The sequence below is a fragment of the Asparagus officinalis genome, chromosome 7, assembly GCF_001876935.1.
Source record: "Asparagus officinalis chromosome 7, Aspof.V1, whole genome shotgun sequence".
Taxonomy (NCBI): domain Eukaryota; kingdom Viridiplantae; phylum Streptophyta; class Magnoliopsida; order Asparagales; family Asparagaceae; genus Asparagus; species Asparagus officinalis.
The window spans coordinates 20,592,420-20,611,670 of NC_033800.1; the positions used below are offsets into that span (position 1 = coordinate 20,592,420).

Genomic DNA, 19,251 nt, shown 5'->3' on the forward strand with positions numbered 1-19,251 from the left:
GCAATCTGGAGCAATATTTAAAGTTATCTTTCAACACGTTTTTTCCAGAATTAAAAGGGAAACGCCCTGAAGCACCTGACCAGAGACCAGAGGCTGGAGATCTTGATTTTTCTTTCTTCTTCTTCTCTTCTTCTCTCTAAAAAAATCTTAGATTAGGTTTTCTTTTGATTTGGAACCTGCTGTTTGTGGAGAATTGTGTGCAACTTCAACACTACGGTTTATCTTTCCGATCTATCTCAATTTCTAGTTTATGATTATGATCTTATATATTGTTATCATGTTTTCTATTTCAATTATGTGTGAGTAATTGTCTTATCTGGGATTGAACTAGGTTCGACCATGGTTATGAATTAATGAACTGATTGTTGTTGTTATTGATTGTTCGATTTGTATTATTCAGTTACTAGTATCTAATTGCCTAGGGTTAATTCAATTGGCCACTGATTTAATTCTTTTAGGATGTTAATTTGAATTGAAAGGTTAGATTGACGCCGGAAAATAGTAATTGAACAAGAATTAATTGATCACGAAAGTAGGTTAATTATTCTTGAGAACATGAGGGATTAACAAGAACTTAATGGTTTTAATTTGGTTTAACACCATGAAAATAGGTTGTTAGGCTGAATTAAGCACGATTTTTAGTCGTCGAAAGAGACTAATAGTTATCATAGGTTAGTCATTCTTAATGCATTAAGAGATTCGATAACAATTGATTAATTTATTGATTCGAACTAGAGTTAAAACCGAAGTTCAATTCTAGATCCTTTTAATTGAGTGAATTCGTCGTTGATACTAGCTAGCGTGTTCGTTATTGATAATCAAAAATCATACTTTTTAACACAATTGGTTTAGATAGTCACAAAACAGTGAAAATCAGTAGTTAATAACGAAGTCCCTGAGGATACGACCTTGCATCGCTACAACGATATCCGTGCACTTGCGGATTTGAGTGAACAAGTTTTTGGCGCCGTTGCCGGGGACTTCGGCATTGTTAATATTGACTTTTTCATTGTTTGACTAGACTAGACATTTTCTTTCATTTATTTTGTTTTTATTTTTCCTCTCTTTTCGTTTGACTTATTTTTTTTCTTAGTGCAGGCACCCTTGTATGCCCAGATCCTTACGACTTGGAGAACCAATCGAGTGTGATCCCGAGATTGAAAGGACCTTGCGTCATATTAGGAAGAAGGCACGAGAAACAAAGGATAATTTGAAAAGCAAAAACACCATGGGAGATCAAGAAAACCAAGGCAATAAAGACCGATCCTTGAAGGAGTTTGTATCACCAACCACGCATAGCTCCCAATCTAGCATCTTGAAGCCTAATGTTGCTGCCAACAATTTGAACTCAAGCCTTCACTCCTCTCCATGGTTCAGCAAAACCAATTTGGAGGCACTCCAACCAAAGACCCAAACCTCCACATCTCAATCTTTCTAGAGTATTATGACACATTGAAGATGAATGGAGTGTCAGGTGATGCAATCAAGCTAAGGTTGTTTCCCTTCTCACTAAGAGACAAGGCAAGTGCTTGGCTGCAATCACTTCCACCGGGCTCCATCACTACATGGGACCAACTCTCAGAAGCGTTCCTTGCTAAGTACTTCCCTCCGAGCAAAACAACCTAATTGAGAAATCAGATAACAACCTTCACTCAAAAAGAAGGGGAGTCATTGTATGATGCATGGGAGAGGTACAAGGATCTTCTAAGGATGTGTCCACATCACGGGTTAGAGGATTGGCTCATAATTCACACTTTCTACAACGGTCTTCTCTACAACACAAGGATGACCGTGGATGCTGCAGCGGGTGGTGCATTGATGAACAAAAGTGTACGAGATGCAAAACAACTCATAGAGGATATGGCACAGAATCATTTCCAGTGGTCAGGTGAGCGCTCTTTACCCAAAAAGAGCGGGAGGTATGATGTAGATGCATTAGACCACATTGCTTCTAGAGTAGATGCTTTATTTCAAAAATTTGACAAGATGAGCATGAATTCAGTAGCATCTAACTCTACTAACTGTGAAATATGTGGTATCATTGGACATTCTGCTGTGGAATGTCAGATTGGAAACTCCCCTTCCCCTGATGCACCATTATCTGAACATGTTAATTATATGAATAATTTTAATCAGAAAGGGGACCCTTTTTCCAATACATACAACCCGGGGTGGAGAAATCATCCTAATTTATCCTATACAAATCCACCCCTGAACCCGATTCCTCACTCAAATTTTCGACCTCCAGGTTTTCAAACCCCTAGACTCCCCTACCCTAGTCCCCAAAAGTCTAACCTAGAGAGCTTAATGGAGAATTTTGTGTCATCCCAGAATAAACAAAATGAAGAATTTAGAAAACAGAATAAAATCATGAGAGATGCCATAAAAAACCTAACTTCTAAGGTTGACTCTTTAGCCACCCATAATAAAATGTTAGAGAATCAGATCACTCAAGTAGCCCAACAATTTAGCTCTTCTTCCAGACCTTCTGGGATGTTTCCTGGGCAACCTGAAACTAACCCAAAGGGATCTATCAATGCCATCACACTTAGGAGTGGAAAAGAGTTAGAGGGACCAATGATGAGGACTGACCATAAGGATGTGGTTGATGAGAGTGAGAAGTTAGTGTCAAGTGAGAAAGAGTACAATAGTGAGAAAGTTGAGAGATATGTAGCACCTGCACCTTATAAGCCTCCACTACCCTTCCCTCAAAGGCAAGTTAAAGCTAAGTTGGAAAAACAGTTTGGGAAATTCATAGAAATATTAAAAAAATTGCATATTAACATCCCATTTGTTGAAGCCATCTCCCAAATGCCCTCCTATGCCAAATTCTTAAAGTAGATTCTATCAAATAAGAGGCGATTAGAGGAATATGAGACTGTAGCCTTGACCCAAGAGTGTAGTGACAAGGAATATGAGACTGTAGCCTTGACCCAAGAGTGTAGTGACATCATACAAAATAAGCTACCACCTAAGCTTAAAGATCCTTTGACCCAAGAGTGTAGTGACATCATACAAAATAAGCTACCACCTAAGCTTAAAGATCCTGGCTCATTTTTAATCCCTTGCACAATTGGTGATATGTCAATTAATCATGCTCTATGTGATCTCGGTGCTAGTGTTAGTCTTATGCCATTGTCTATATGTAACAAGTTACGGATGGGAGACTTGAAGCCTACTACTACCTCCCTCTAATTGGTGGATCGATCGGTTAAATGTCCGGTAGGTATATTAGAGGATGTACCCATCCAGGTTGGTAAATTCTTTATTCCAGTTGATTTTGTTATTCTTGAAATGGAGGAGGATTCTCAAATCCCTATTATATTGGGAAGACCTTTCCTTGCTACCGCTGGAGCGATAATTGATGTGAAGAATGGAAAGCTCTCTCTCAATATAGGGGATGAAAAGATGAATTTTGATTTGTTTTCTGCTATGAAGTTTCCACTAATTGATGATACTTGTTGCAGGATTGACACGATTGACATGGTGGTTAGAGAAGATTTTACCAGAGATATCTCAAGTGATCCACTTGAGAAATGTTTAGTAAAGAATGGGGTACCAGATGATGATGATCAGGAAATAACTTCATATGTTACAATGCTTGATGAAAAGCCAACCTACACCAAAACCACCTACATCAAAGAACTTGATATAGTGGTCGAAATTGCAAGGGGGCTGAATGACCAGGTTGTGTCTGTAAACACAGCTGTGTCAAAAAGCAGCAGAAACAGCCCAGAACAGGTTTGTGAAGAGAAAACTGCACCTGGGAAGATGCTGAATAATGATTCCACACGGCCATGGTGTGTCCGTAGACACAGTCATGTCAAAAAGCAGCAGAAGAAGTCTAGAACCAGTCCATCTCCACCAGTTGAAGTGGAACATAAAGCACATTGGGCTATCAAGAGCATTCATTTAGATTTGAAAGAATCAGGGGAACAGAGAAAGCTTCAACCAAATAAACTTGATGAATTGAGATTGGATGCGTATGAGAATGCCAAGATTTACAAAGAAAGAACAATGAAGTGGCATGATCAACATATCCTCTGTAAAGAGTTTACAGAAGGAGACTTGATACTTCTACTTAATTCCCGACTCAAGCTTTTTCCGGGCAAACTTTGTTCAAGGTGGTCTGGACCATTCCAAGTGTGCAAGATATACCCATTTGGGGCTGTCGAAGTTTGGAGTGAAGCCACGGGATCTTTCAAGGTCAATGGACAGCGATTAAAGCATTATTTCACAGGAACTCTGATCGAGAAGTTGGGTACTTTTACCCTTCCCGATTCATCATCATTGTGAGCATTGAAGGGGTCGAGCTCATGACCATAAACAAGCGCTTCTTGGGAGGCAACCCAAGTTTTTCTTTCATTTTATTTTTTCCTTTTAGTGTTTTAATTATTAGTTTTCATGACATGTAATCAGGTTGTCGTGAATTGGTGTGTAGGTGAATGACAAAGGGAAAATAGGTAATAGAGAGTTCAAGGCTAAAGAGGCAGAAGAAAAAAAATATTGAATACACAGTTTACACGGCTAGGCCGTGTCCACCAACACAGCCGTGTAGCAGTCGGGACAGTCTTCATCTCATTTCCAGAGTCTACCACACCCTGGAAAGGCATCCACCACACCTGTGGCCAAAGAAAAAAAAATTCTAGACTCATTTTGCCCCACACCCCCTTCTTTTGCGTTCTAGACCCCCCCTCCTTCCACCTTCTTTGACCTAACCCATTAACCCCCCCTACAAACCACCACCGACTAACCACCCCACCTCTTCGAGCAAACAGCCGCATCCCTTCCCTTCACCACCCTAAACCACCGTCCTCTTTCATCCTTCACCATCAAAATCGCCGACTAACAACTTCCCCAAAACCACTTCCCTCCCCAACTTTGATTCCACCACTCAACACTTCCGCCTCTCTCTCATTCATCACATCCAACACCACCAAATCGCCAGGCGTGCCTCCAGCGCCAAGACACCGCCCTTGTCATTACGCCCAGAGCAACGCCAACATTCATAGACCAAATTCTTTCATTTAACATCTGAAACTTCCAGATCTGTTCTCATCATGGACACCCGCTTGGACAATTTTGGCAATACACTTGGAACAATGAATGACCAGAAGCAACATATGCACCAATGGTCACTACTTCATGGCTATCCACCTCCTCCACCACCACAATGAGCAGTAAGTCCCTTTTCTCTTTTTTTTCAGTTATTTACACATTGGGGACAATGTGCAATTCAAGCATGGGGGAGTGGGTTTGTTGGGATGATGTTTCATGTATGCTTTGGTGTTTTTGAGTGCTTGTTTTCTGTGTTGGGATTTTTCATTTAGCTTAAAAAAAAGGAGTACCACTGTTCAGCAAAATCTTTTAGCACGTACATCATTTATTTCACATGCCCCATTGTTAAAAAAATATCTTTGTTTCATGTTCAGTTGGTTAGGATGTTATCTGTTCGAGTTCCACTTTGTCGATACTTAACTCTAAACATTGGAGAGATAGGAATGGATTTTGGCTCAACCCATCTAATTAAAACCTAAGCTTCTTTGGTGACTTGGAATACTTTTTGGTTACTGGAGAAACACTTGGCCTTGTATAAAAAAAAAATCCTAAAGTCTGTTGCACCGAGTACCTGGCACCGCACCCTCAGAAATATGGTTGTCACGTCAGTAGGTGTTAATTATGACGGGATTTTCAAAAAAATGAAAAAAAAATTGAATAAAATGCAAGGAAACCGAGTGCTCCTTTGAGACCTTAAGTAGGAAGAGTATGACCCATTGTGATGAGATATGTGTCTGTCACGGGGAGTTTTAGGTAATAAAAAAAAACTTTGTCATGCCATTTCTTTTTCCAACGTTTATGAGTTGAGTCACTTGCACTAACGTACGTGAACGCCTACAGATATATTTTCTTCAACTTTGAACTTGAAACAATATTTCTATTTTGACATTGGGTTGAGTGGAATAATGTTGCATGTGGACTTGAGAATAGTGGATACCTTTGTGTTTAATTTCTATTTTCTTTGAATTTGTACCACTCATGTGTGTGTTTCCATCTGTTTTGCTTGAGGACAAACAATAATTCAAGCATGGGGGAGTTGATAAACATGAATATTATCTATATTTTGACTATGTTTCACCTACGGATTCATTGTTATTTGATATATTTCCTTGCATTTTGGCCATGTTAAGCTCCCTAGTTCTTGTTTACTGCTCTATTTATATATTGTGTAGGAATTACTGGAGTTTAGCACGGATTCAGAGTCAAGAAGGAGTCAAGGAATGCAAGGAAAGTGGCTACACGGTCACCCAGTGTTCAACAACACAGGCGTGTTGATTACAGAAGAAAAGCCCAGAAAGCAGAGCGAAACAGAATTAAACACGGCCTGGTCGCGTCGATCTGCACAGCCGTGTTGGATGACAGCAGTTAGTTATCATGCGATCTGGTGCAATATTTGAAGTTATCTTTCAACACGTTTTTTCCAGAATTAAAAGGGAGACGCCCTGAAGCACCTGACCAGAGACCAAAGGCTGGAGATCTTGATTTTTCTTTCTTCTTCTTCTCTTCTTCTCTCTAAAAACTCTTAGATTAGGTTTTTTTTTGATTTGGAACCTGCTGTTTGTGGAGAATTGTGTGCAACTTCAACACTATGGTTTATCTTTCCGATCTATCTTAATTTCTAGTTTATGATTATGATCTTATATATTGTTATCATGTTTTCTATTTCAATTATGTGTGAGTAATTGTCTTATCTGGGATTGAACTAGGTTCGGCCATGGTTATGAATTAATGAACTGATTGTTGTTGTTATTGATTGTTCGATTTGCATTATTCAGTTACTAGTATCTAATTGCCTAGGGTTAATTCAATTGGCCACTGATTTAATTCTTTTAGGATGTTGATTTGAACTGAAAGGTTAGATTGACGCCGGAAAATAGTAATTGAACAAGAATTAATTGATCACGAAAGTAGGTTAATTATTCTTGAGAACATGAGGGATTAACAAGAACCTAATGGGTTTAATTTGGTTTAACACCATGAAAATAGGTTGTTAGGCTGAATTAAGCATGATTTTTAGTCGTCGAAAGAGACTAATAGTTACCATAGGTTAGTCGTTCTTAATGCATTAAGAGATTCGATAACAATTGATTAATTTATTGATTCGAACCAGAGTTGAAACCGAAGTTCAATCCTAGATCCTTTTAATTGAGTGAATTCGTCGTTGATACTAGCTAGCGTGTTCGTTATTGATAATAAAAAATCATACTGTTTAGATAGTCACAAAACAGTGAAAATCAGTAGTTAATAACGAAGTCCCTGAGGATACGACCTTGCATCGCTACAACGATATCCGTACACTTACGGATTTGAGTGAACAACTTTATATTTTGCTTATACACTTAGCAAATCTCTCTCAACTGGGCCTCTTGGTATGCACTTCTTAGGGGCTTTGTTCTCTTGAAATATACACCTACGAGTAACCCCCCAATACCACCGGAAATACACACCTAGATCAAGTGCGTCAGCCCTCTCCATCACTACCTGTTCCTTCCTCAAATCCCACCTCCCGATGTAAGCATGTCAAATATATTCCCAATTTGCATGATGTGCACCTTTTCTGGAATTTCACTCTATTCTCTCCATAGAGACCGGAATATGTTGTTGTAGCCCAAATTATCGGAGTACACTGTCGGGCACATGCATCTCGACAATCTCAAAACATATGATCGGGGTGCAAGCACGCCATACATCCTGACCTTCCCTGCAAATATCTGATAGTGACTCCAAAACTAGTTCATATGGCATCCACTTGACCTATAAAAAGATTAAGTAAAGCAGATATCAGTAATAAATAATATAATGATTGAATATATTTAGATATTATGATTTAATACATGTTCATTCTCCATTTGATCAAGCTCATTCCTATAGAATTTTTCATGGCCCTTTGGTTAGGTATGCCAAGATTTGGACACATTCCATCTATTTTATATACAATGGGTTAGTATAGATTGAAATAAATGTATAAAAAATGCATGTAATCATATATATTACCAAATAACTTAGTAATACCTGCAGCCTAACGGAATATGGCCATCGAGAGCACGAGTCTCCCTCAAATCTGAGCAACCCAAATGCAATCTCTCCCAAGAGCATATCTGTAGTAGAGTGAGACAACCCTTAAATTCTTTGTTTTGAACAAGTGCCACTTTGGTCATCTCCTTATACAGATACGCTAACACGGCACTCCCCCATGATAATTCTCCATAATCTTCAAGATCCTCCAGGAGTGGCAACCACCTCACGTGCACCGAAACCTTCATGGAATCCGGAAAAAGAATGGTACCGATCATATGAAGTATGTATGCAAGGGCATACATCTTGTTATCTCTTCGGTCGCATCGATCGGTACATTCATGTAATTGTTTCTCAACCATTCAAGCTTGATCTTACTACCCTTCATGTGAGAAACTTGACCCAGGAATTCTTCGCACTTCCCTACCAATTAAAGTCATCACTACCTGTGACAACATCTCCATCCACTCTGAGTCCAAGCAAAACTCCAATATCCTGCAATGTAATCGTCAACTCTCCTTGGCGCAGGTGGAATGTATTTGTCTCGGGCCTCCAACATTCAATCAGTACCGTCAAGAGAGACCAATCAAGTCTCACCCATTTAATTTGTGAGCACTCAAAGAAGCCTGCTTGACGAACAAAAAATTGGACATGTGGGTCCGTCAAGTCCCAGCTCGAATGTGCACGAGTATGATCACTGATAGTAATGCTCGGGGCCTGCATACATTAAACAATGCAAATGTTTAGTAACCATCAATAACTTAGAATAATTGATATGATTGAAAATATAATTTACAACTACCAATGTAATTTACCTCTCCAGAGTCTATCTTCGCGGATCGATGTTGATCTTGGTCATAAAGGACCTCATACGTTAATGGACCCGCCTCCATACCTATACATATGATGATATAAATGTGTCAGTACTATGACGTATGCAAAAATAAAAGTAGAATAAAATCTTAGATTTCATATATAATCATTGACTTATATAATCATTCTCTTCAACTGTTGCCCCTCTTAACGGCCTCATATTTTCATAAAAGACTTCATTGTTCATGACATTTGACGTTCCGCCGAATGAAGGTGCAACACTATGATATTAAAATTGAGTCTGCTCCTTTTACTCGAAGAAGAAAGAAAACCATTAGACTCAACTCCCAAATCTAACATGCGTGAGAATTCTCCTGGAGGGTTGAATATTTGGCATGAATTATGTGGTAACTTTTCAATAAATAATTCTACCGTTGGTTGTGATTTGCTCAAATTAAACATAATACTCATATGATGATTGTTTGAGATCTCAACTGCGGACGTTCTATCAAAAGTTATGGGTCAATTGTATATTATTTTTAGTCGGTACTCTTGTGGGTCAATTGTCGTAACTCGATGTAATTCATTAACCAAGCCAAGATAACTATATGATTCCGAGATCATTAATGGCGTTGCCACCCCTCCGATGTACGTTGGCATATTATTCATTCCATAATTAATTTTTCTATCATAAGAGCAAGCAATAAAAATCATATTATTCAACCTATACAAAAGAAAATTACCATTTAAATGTAAAAAAATCAAAAATATTATCAATTACAACCCTAAACCCTAATTACAACCCTAAACCCCCAAATCCTAAACCCTAAAATTAACCCCCAAATTCTAAACCCTAAAATTGAGTATTCTATGTTCTAAATGTTTAATTTCAACTACAACAAGAATAATTTTTCTAAATAAACCACTACAAATAGAGTTCAAACCCTAGAAATTTGTTTTTGAGAAAAAACCCTAGTTTTCTACATGTTAAAAGAGGAGAGAATGTAGTAAACTTACCACTCAGAAGCTTCACGATGAAATTCGGTTGAAATCCAAGATTTGTGACAAATATAGGTTTGGGGAAGAAAGTTTGAGGGTTGGGAGTGTTTTGGGGCGGCTGGGAACGAGGTGAGGAGGAGGGGAGAATGATTAGGGGTTTTATAAGGGTCGGGCCCAGGGGCTAAATAGTCGGGGTTGCCAACCCTGATTATTTGGTCCCTTAGCCATTTTCAGCTCGACTCATTTGTTGGGGACAAAAGTCTCTGCTAAATGGTCAGGGTTGGGAACCCCGACTATTTCTAAAGAGCTTTCGAATTGGTCAGGGTTCCCAACCCTGACCAATTATGCATTATGCTAAAGTAGTCGGGGTTTTCAACCCCGATTAGTTTAACCTGTATATTACCAGAGGTATGCAAAATAGTCGGGGTTGGCAACCCTAACTATTTAGTGGCTAGATTAAAAAAACTGACCCATTTCGTGACCACGGTGCTGGCGTGGTCACGAAATAGGTCGGTTTTTGTAAATAAAATGGGAGTGGGTTAGTTTTTAAAAATAAAAATTGGAATGAGTTTAAATGAAAAATTTCTTCATTAAAGTTTCCTTGAGTATTGAAAAATCCAAAATCTAGGGGAATGGTTATGTTGGATCTGAGATGCAAGCTTAGAAGGAGGTGAATATGATTGCTTACTGTTTTTGATGTCATAGATAATATGCAACCAAAATAAAACAAATTATTAAAAAAACTGACCCATTTCGTGACCAAAGCAAATAAACTTGGAACAAATTACAGCCAGATCACAAAAGAATTTTATAGTGGTTTGGATAAACAATCTTATATCAACTCCTCCTTATGGCAAATGGCCTTCCTCACTAAGTTCTCTAAATCACATACCCATGTTTGTGGAAAAATTCGATGTAAAAGAAATAATGAAAGAATCGTATTTGATTTATTCTCTCTAACTGCTTAGAAAAAGAATGATTGCAACTCTCTCAATCTCGATTACAATTTGAATTCCGATTCCAAAAAAGAGAAGAATGATCTGGATTCTCCCATTTGTTTAATTCTGGGTTCTTCACGGTGGCGATGGAGTGCCTCCCTTGAATGCTCGAGTCGAGTTTGCTCTCCGTTGACGATCCAAACGTCTTGATTCACTGGAACGTGGTCTTCTCCTCACGATTTGACGTTGTGGAGGACTTGCGTGGCAAGTTTGAAACTCTGATTGAGTTTAGAAGAACTTATAGAGCAAGTTGGAAACTCTGGACGAGTTGATAACTCAGATCGAGTTTAACTCTGAACGAGTTTGAACTCTTGAAAAAGAGTTGATTTGAACCAAAAGTTTGGTTAATCAGCCAAGGAATGCTCCAAGGACTTTGTTGCTGCAGAAAGCTCCAAGATGCCCGATCAAGGATCCCCAAAAAGTCAGCCAAAAAGAGGGATCTAAACTCAGTTGAGTTTCCCACTATTTATAGGGGATTTAGGGGTGTAACCGCTCCCTTAAATCTCTCCTTAATGAGGGTTTAATAGGGTGTAACTGCCCCTCATAAATCTCTCCATGATAGGGTAGTGATCCCCTCAAATCGTGGGGAGAAAACGGCTCTAGAACTGTTCAAATCGTGCTTGAACGAGTCAAACGCTGAAAACAGCGTTCTGGGCCCGAACTCTGCGTTTTAGACCTGAAACGCAGAGTTGAGCCTGTTTTAGGCTGAAAACACACAGGTCGCGATGCGCAGAGATGAACTCTGCCTTTTAGACCTGGGACGCAGAGTTGGGTTCTGCATGAACTGTGCGTTTTGGACCTGGGACGCAGAGTTGGGCTCTGCATGAACTGTGCGTCTTAGACCTGGGATGCAGAGTTGGGCTCTGCATGAACTGTGCGTTTTTGTCGTTGGACGCAGAGTTGAACTCTACGTTTCAAGCCCACGAAATCTGCGTTTTGAGTTTGGAACGCAGCCACGACCTCTGCGTTTTGAATCTCAAATGTGGTCACGACCTTTGCGTTTTGAGTTTAGAACGTGGGCATGACCTCTGCGTTTTGAGTTTGGGACGCGGACATGACCTCTACGTTTTGAATCTCAAATATGGTCACGATCTCTGCGTTTTGAGTTTAGAACGCGGGTGTAGGCGTCAAAAAATGCTTACAGACGTCCAAACACCACTCAAGACAACATAGAAGAATAATATACACGTCATCAGGCAGCACTGTGGCGCGGCAGCCCATGGTGCCGCGGAAAAGGCGTGACAGCCCATGGTGCCGCGGCTTAGGCGCGGCAGCCTAGGGTGCCGTGGCTTAGGCGCTGCAACCTGCAGTGCCGCAGCAGTTAAAGAAGGATGCTGTGGCAGTTATAAGGGAGTTATCTGATGATTTTTGAAGTCCACGTGGCGGCGTATCAGAGATAGAACGTGTGCTGACGTGGACAGACAGTTAAACCACGAAAAAGGTGGTTAAAGGTCGTGGGAGAACAATTTCAAACACGTATGAACGTGGGTGTAACTGCCCCTTTAGCCGCGGCAGTGTCGACTGCCGCGCCCTTTAGCCGTGACAGTGTCGACTATCGCGCCCTTTAGCCACGACAACATCAACTGCCGCGCCTAAAGAGGCAGTTGTTGATCGACTATTTCTTCAGTTATCGTCTAAGGAGGCTATAAATACCCCCCTATGGCCATCATTGATAGGGAGAGCATTTCCAGAGTAGATTAGAGCAGAGAGCCTTGAGTTTTGGTGAATTAGAGCAAGAAAGAGAGCCTTCCTTCTTCACAAACATCCTCAAGAAGTTTCTGGCGATTCCTAGAGATCTAAGCTCTAACTTGATCTTTAGAAGAGTGAATATCTTACATTGATAAGATATTCGCTTTAAATTCTTACTTCGATAAACGAAGGAAGAATCATTAAACCCTTCACAGTTTAATCAGAATCTGTGATTTGGTGGTCCACGAGTCAAAGCGCTCCCGGCACAGGCAAAGATCCCACGCAAGCAGCGATCCAAACAATGATCCTGCGTTTGTTTCTCAAGAGTTGTAATTTTTATTTTGTTATGTAAAAGAAGTCTTATAAAAAGGCTATTTCTTTGAATTTGTTGTAATCGACCGAAGATATAATGAATTCCATGACAAAGTCAACTTTTGGCGAAAACAGCGGGCATGACCTCTGCGTTTTGAGTTTGGAACGCGAGCATGACCTCTACGTTTTGAATCTTGGATGCAGAGCTGAGCCTTTGGCGGGCTCGGTGAACTTCAGCCTAAGTCCAATATTCAGACGAAGTCCAGTCTTGCAGACGGATTTCAGAACATAACTTACTGCGAAGAATATGTCATAACTTTCAAACCGTAAGTCGGAATTGGACGAATTATATATGAAAATCGGCTATCTCGACGAGACAGAGCTGACCAAACAAACCCTATAGGGTTTGGTTTACTCCGTCGGTTTTGCCAAATTCCTTACGGTTTGAGAGATATCTGTGTTTTAATATGAAGAGACCGTCAATTTGTAGTCTCTTTTGCTAGAGCGTTGCAAAGATCGTCACCTTATAACCTTCGTTTTGGCTCCTTGAAAATATGAGAGTCATCAGATTATAACTCCCGATATTGATTATGAAGGCTGTTGAATTAGAGCTTTCATTAGTTGTTGTGAAGGTCGTCAGATTGTAACCTTCCTCGATCTACGTGAAAGTTTTTAAATTATAACATTCTGGAAGTCGTCAGATTGTAACTTCCATCATCGGTATTTGATAGGGATTAGCTATCTGTTGTGATTTTTAGACAGCCTACAACCCAATTCAGCAGGCTTACAAGAAATAAACTCTAGTTTTTCCCTTCTAACCTAAACTCTTCATACATGAGTATCCCTAGCCCTAGCCAGTGATAATTCATCAATTAACTCCTCAATTCACCCCGGCTTGAGTGTGCTGTAAATCCTCAATTCACCCCGGCTTGAGTACACCTAAAAAACAAGTTTGATACAAAAGTATAAAATATTAATTAAGTGCAATACAGAAAGATCTTACAACCCTTTAATTGTGCAAATTATGCTCCTAATGGTTGAAATGAAGCTATGAGAAGAATAACAATGATGATGAAGTTTAAGGGTAACACTCTTTGAAGGTTGATGATTGGATGATGAAGAAAGACATTGGGTGTGCTTTCTTAAAAGCCTGAGCAATATCCTTTCACCAAATTAAAATCCTACATCTCTCTCTCTCTCTCTCTCTCTCTCTCTCCCCTCTTTTTTTTTCTTTGTGATTTAGGTCAGGAAATCTTTTAAAAATTATGAGGAAGTAGCCTATATGTCCCTGGTAATGAATGACTAAGATTGAGTCCATAACAGATCAAAAATCACAAATCTGACAAATAACCATTGATGGTCGAACTTAGCCATCGATGGTCAAGTTGTTACCATCGACGAGCTAAACCTCTTTGGACATTTGTACTATCAATGGTCTTTTCAATCAGTCAATAGGTCAGGTTGAGAGCTTTTTGAAAAGTGTAGGCTGTCTAAAAATAATAAAAGATAGCTGATTCTCCATCAAACACCGATGATGGAAGTTACAATCTGACGACTTCCAGAAGGCTATCTTTAGCAACACTCTGACAGAAAAAGATTACAAATCGACGATCTCTTCAAACCAAGACGTGGAAGTCCTCCCTATGTACCATCTTCAAGACACAACACCAATTTGATTACCTACGCAGCTTCAACCGCTGCAAACAAAAATACAGCTGCTTATGTGAGATGATTGATCTCGATGGCTACGACAACAACATGACTAATATTATATTAGCAACTATTAGAGATGCTGATGAGCAGTGTAATGATATTCGACACACTGAGGAGCACATGGTTAAACCATGCAAAGAAATCTTAGTGGAGATCGTGACTTGCAGTTGATAGAGCGTTGTTGAGATGCCTCAATTGTCACAAATGGCCTGAATAAGACCTTCTTTACTGTGCTGCCAAACGCAGCTCATCAACCGCTACCAAACGCAGCTTATCAACCGCCGTCAAACACAGCTCCATCGCTGCCCAACGCAGCTTATCAACCGCTACCAAACGCAGCTCTATCGCTGCCCAACGCAGCTTACCAACCGCTGCCAAACGTAGCTCATCAATCGCTGCCAACGCAGCTCTATCGCTGCACGACGCAGCTCGTCACAGCAGCTCTTTCCAATCACCGCCAGAACGCAAGTCAAGGTTCTGACTCATTCAAACGTGATCGTAACAACTTCGAAGCTATTCTCTACCCACGATATAGGGAGTGGTTTACGTGGGTTGTTACACCCGATTAATGGGGTAACTAAACCCCCATTTAGGCGTGGATTATGGGGGCAGTTATACCCCTAATCCCCTATAAATATCAACAAACTCAACAGAGTTAAGGATCGGATTTTTGATAATCAGATCGAGGGGTTGGACTTTTGAGATCAGATCTTTCAGAATCAGGAAAAGAGGATTGACTCCTTACACAGTCTGAGGAATCAACAAGCGGAGGAGCTCCAAACCGTCGCTACTTGGCCTATTAACCGAATTATTTTCGGTTCAAACAACTCTATCATTATTAGAGTTTGTTGTTTGTTCTGAAACAGAAAACTCATCAAGAGTTATCAACCAGACTAGACCGTTGTTCCAGTGAGTATAGATATTCGGATCGTCAACGAGAAGCAAACTCGACGCAAGCATTCGAGGGAGGCATCTCATCGCTACCAAGAAGAACCCAGAATTAAACAAAGGGGAGAATCCAGATCATTCTCTTCTCTTTTGTAATCAGGAAATCCAATTGTAATCGAGAGTAGAGAGAGTTGTAATCATTCTTTTTCTAAGCAGTTAGAGAGAATAAAGTCAAACGCAATTCTTTCATTCATTTTCATCATTACAAATTTTCCCACAAACAAAAGATGGCGACTCCGCTGGGGAATAGCTTCTCTGACGAGGAAGTGGTGGCGCAATCCGACGTTCGCCTCACTGGAACAACCGTCAAAACTCTTGTCGTGGAGTTTGACCAAGCCAAGTACGAGGAGGCCCTCTCCTCTGGATCGCTTAGCCCTAAGGCTAGGCAAGATGCCTGTAAAAGCTCTAAAGAAGTCTTAACTGTTGTCGAGACGCCAAAGAAAGCCCTCTCCTTTGGCCAAATCCTCAAACTCGCCCTGCAAGCTGAAGATCCGACGCCCATTTCGATATGGCGCATAATGGGTCAAAAGAGACCTATGTCGGAGGAACACCCAATCAACGCCGACGACGTTGCGGCCAAGACGTTGAAACAAGCCAAGAAAAACGCCGCTCGAAGATGGAGAAGATCCATCCGACGAGCACATCTCCGAGAAAACCAATCCTTGGTCCAACGCAAGGATTGCATTTCCGAAGCTCTGCCTAAGCATTGCGTTCATACTCCAGAACGCACACTTCGAGGTAATGAATCCAACTATGAACCTCGGGTGATTCAACTTAAACGCGACCCTCAGTGGTGCGTTGTCCAATCAAAACATAGCCCTGCTAAGGGAAAACAAGCACCTCACGAGTGCATCCAAACAAAACAAGACCCTAAGGGTTCTGTTTCATCAACTAAACGCAGGCCAAGGCCTGGTGTTTATAAATCAAAACGCGACCCTCGTATTTCAACTCCTGAATGCGGTGGGGTCCGCCAAGTTCAAGAGAGTCGACGTGGGTTTAAGATTCACGTCCAACAAGAACCAGTTTCGCCCATTCAAGGACAGGGGGTCTCATCCCCGACGAAGAATTATCCTCAAGTCTCTGATTTGCGAGAGTTACTCTCCAGAGAACAGCCAACGCATCGAGCAGCTCATTCATGTCACTGTGAGCGGCTTATTTCAACAGTCCTTTCTGAATGTCACTGTTGTATGCCTGAGCCTCGCAGGTCTGTATTCGACAGACTGTCTGACGTCGCAAGACCTACCAAACGACGACGTCAAAAGAAGAAAGTTTCTGAAGCCGAATACCCTCAGGTCACCATCAACATGACCAGCAGAGGAAATGCCCCGTGTCCTAGTTTTGATGAATCAGAAAGAAGCCATTCTCCGACTGTTCGAGAAATTTGCGATGAGTTCGAAGGAGTATATCGACATACTCGGTCACGGACCGGAGCTATTCTAGCCAAAGGGATTACGACGAGTGATGAACATTCGGCAATAGCTGAATCTCAATATTCAAGCTCTGTCGGAGCACAGAAGGTTTCTGTTTATATGACGGGAAACCCCGAGGACATAGCCAAAAGAGTGGACGAACATCATGTCATGCTCCAGGCGCAACAGGAAACACTTCTCCAATTGAAGGACATGTTGGCCCAGTTTCTCGCTGAAAAGAGGCCAAAACCCGAGTCTTCCCGGAGGACAACGTCAAAAGGAAAGCAAAAAGCACATGAACATTCAGATCGTGAGACTCACAACTTGGACTCTTCTTCTGACAATGAGAAAGAGATGGATACAGAGCTGTATCCTCAGTCAACCAAAGTGGATGAGCTAGAAGCCCGCCTTAACGCAATGGCCAACAAAAGCGAGCTTCGCGAGGAAGGAGTGATACAGCCTTACCCTGCAGAATGGGATACAGCTCCCTATCCACCAAAGTTTAAGGCTCCAACGCTACAACCTTTTGACGGTACAGGATCACCAAATCAGCATATCTACTACTTCAAGTCACAGACCGGAGATGTGGTAGCAAATGATGCCATCCTGACGCGCTTGTTCATCGGTACTCTTAAAGGAGTGGCCTTTGAGTGGTTTATGAAATTGCCTGCTGGATCTATCCAGAAATGGGTAGATTTGGAAAGGCTTTTCTTGGCCAGATTCTTTGAAGAAGACACAGAGGTCTCAGTCCCGACTCTTCTCGCCACTAAATAGAAGAAATGAGAGTCTATCAAGACCTATGTCGAAAGGTTCCGTAGCATGGCATTGCGATGCCCATCAGGTATGACTCAATCAACTATGATTGAAACTTGCAGGCACAACTTACAAACCCAGCTCCTTGCTCAGATGGGGGTAGCAGAATGTCGCTCCTGGAGACAACTGGTATCGCAAGGAGAGCAGGCTGAAGAGATTGTAGCTCGGATCAAAGCTGAAGAAGAGCCACAACCCAAGCCGCAGCAGCAACGCAATCAGAACAATGCCCAGCGGTCTAAGGGAAAAGAGACTTTAGCAGCCGACTACACGCAAGTACCACCGCCTACTAAGCAAGGCAAGACACCCAATCAGCAAAGATCGCCCAAGCAGTATTCGTTCAAAGAAGAGCATGTGGACACTCTGTTCCAACTACTTCGGAAGAACAATAAATTGCAGCTCCCTGAAATCAGAAAACCAGATGAAGCAGGAAAGGTAGATGACCCCAATTACTGTCGCTATCATAGGTTCTTGGGACATCCTACTAGAAAGTGCTATGTCTTCAAAGACATCTTGCAAAATTTGGTGAACGCTAACGTACTCACTCTGAAGCCGGAACAGAAGACTGTATCTACTAACCTGATTGCGGTCCAGTTCGGTGACTTCCCTCCTGTAGCTGCTGCAGATGGTGTCATTCCCGTCCATAAAGGGGAAATGCACTTGAAGAACACGGACTTACACAATCAGAAGGGCAGGGGGTTGGTACCCCTCACTATTCCAAAGGGAGAAATCATGTTGGTCCATCCTGACCTAATTGAAGATCAGCAATGGACAAACACCTCGTTCAAGAAGAAAGGAGGTAAGGCTAAGTCATCCAACATGATTAGCCCCTCTGTTAATGAGAATAATGACCATCTCAAACCTCTCACCGACTCAGAAGAAGAGAGGATCGTCCTAGCGGCATACCCAGAAGGTAACCCCGGTACTCGGTCGGGGAAAGCTTATTTGAGGAACTATGACCAAAACGCTCAAGAAGCTGAAGAACAGCCCCAAGACGCTGGGGGTTCTGTGCCAAAGAAGCCGGTTGATAAAGGGAAACAAAAAGAGCTCCGGTTCAACAAGAATCTTCACCAAGATCTTGGTGAAACAAGCGTCCCTTACCAATTTAATGTGATGGCATAGTTGGCCAACATACCAGCCAGGATCACCTTATATGAGCTCTTGAAGTTATCCAAAACCACCAGAGAAGCTCTAATTGAAGCATTGAAGAATACGGAGAGTTTCATCACTCATGTTACTCCAATTCCTGAAACGTCTGAAGATCAGTCCTGTCTGCAGTGTTTACAAGCAGCCAGAAACCTCCCTTGCATATCATTCACTCAGGGAGATATGCAAGTGAAACATAAACATGATAGACCCCTGTATTACACAGGATATATCGGGTCATCAGAAATCAGCCGCGTTCAGGTCGACCCAGGCTCGGCACTTAGCATCATGCCATACAGAGTTATGCAAGTTTTAGGGATTCCCTTACACCGGTTGCATGC

The 19,251-nt window shown here is 41.4% G+C and overlaps 1 protein-coding gene across 2 annotated transcripts; it reads left to right on the plus strand.

The window, feature by feature from the left end:
* On the plus strand, positions 1,510–6,807 carry LOC109850137. Of its 2 annotated transcripts, XR_002249349.1 has the most exons (3): positions 1,510–1,888; positions 3,468–5,180; positions 6,231–6,807. XR_002249349.1 is itself a non-coding variant. In XM_020420069.1 (2 exons), exons 1-2 carry the CDS (start codon positions 1,683–1,685, stop codon positions 4,294–4,296), a joined length of 1,035 nt encoding a protein of 344 aa, XP_020275658.1. In that variant the 5' UTR covers positions 1,510–1,682; the 3' UTR covers positions 4,297–6,698. The 2 variants fall into 2 exon arrangements, 1 of the variants encoding a protein (XP_020275658.1); XM_020420069.1 differs by having other exon boundaries at positions 3,468–6,698.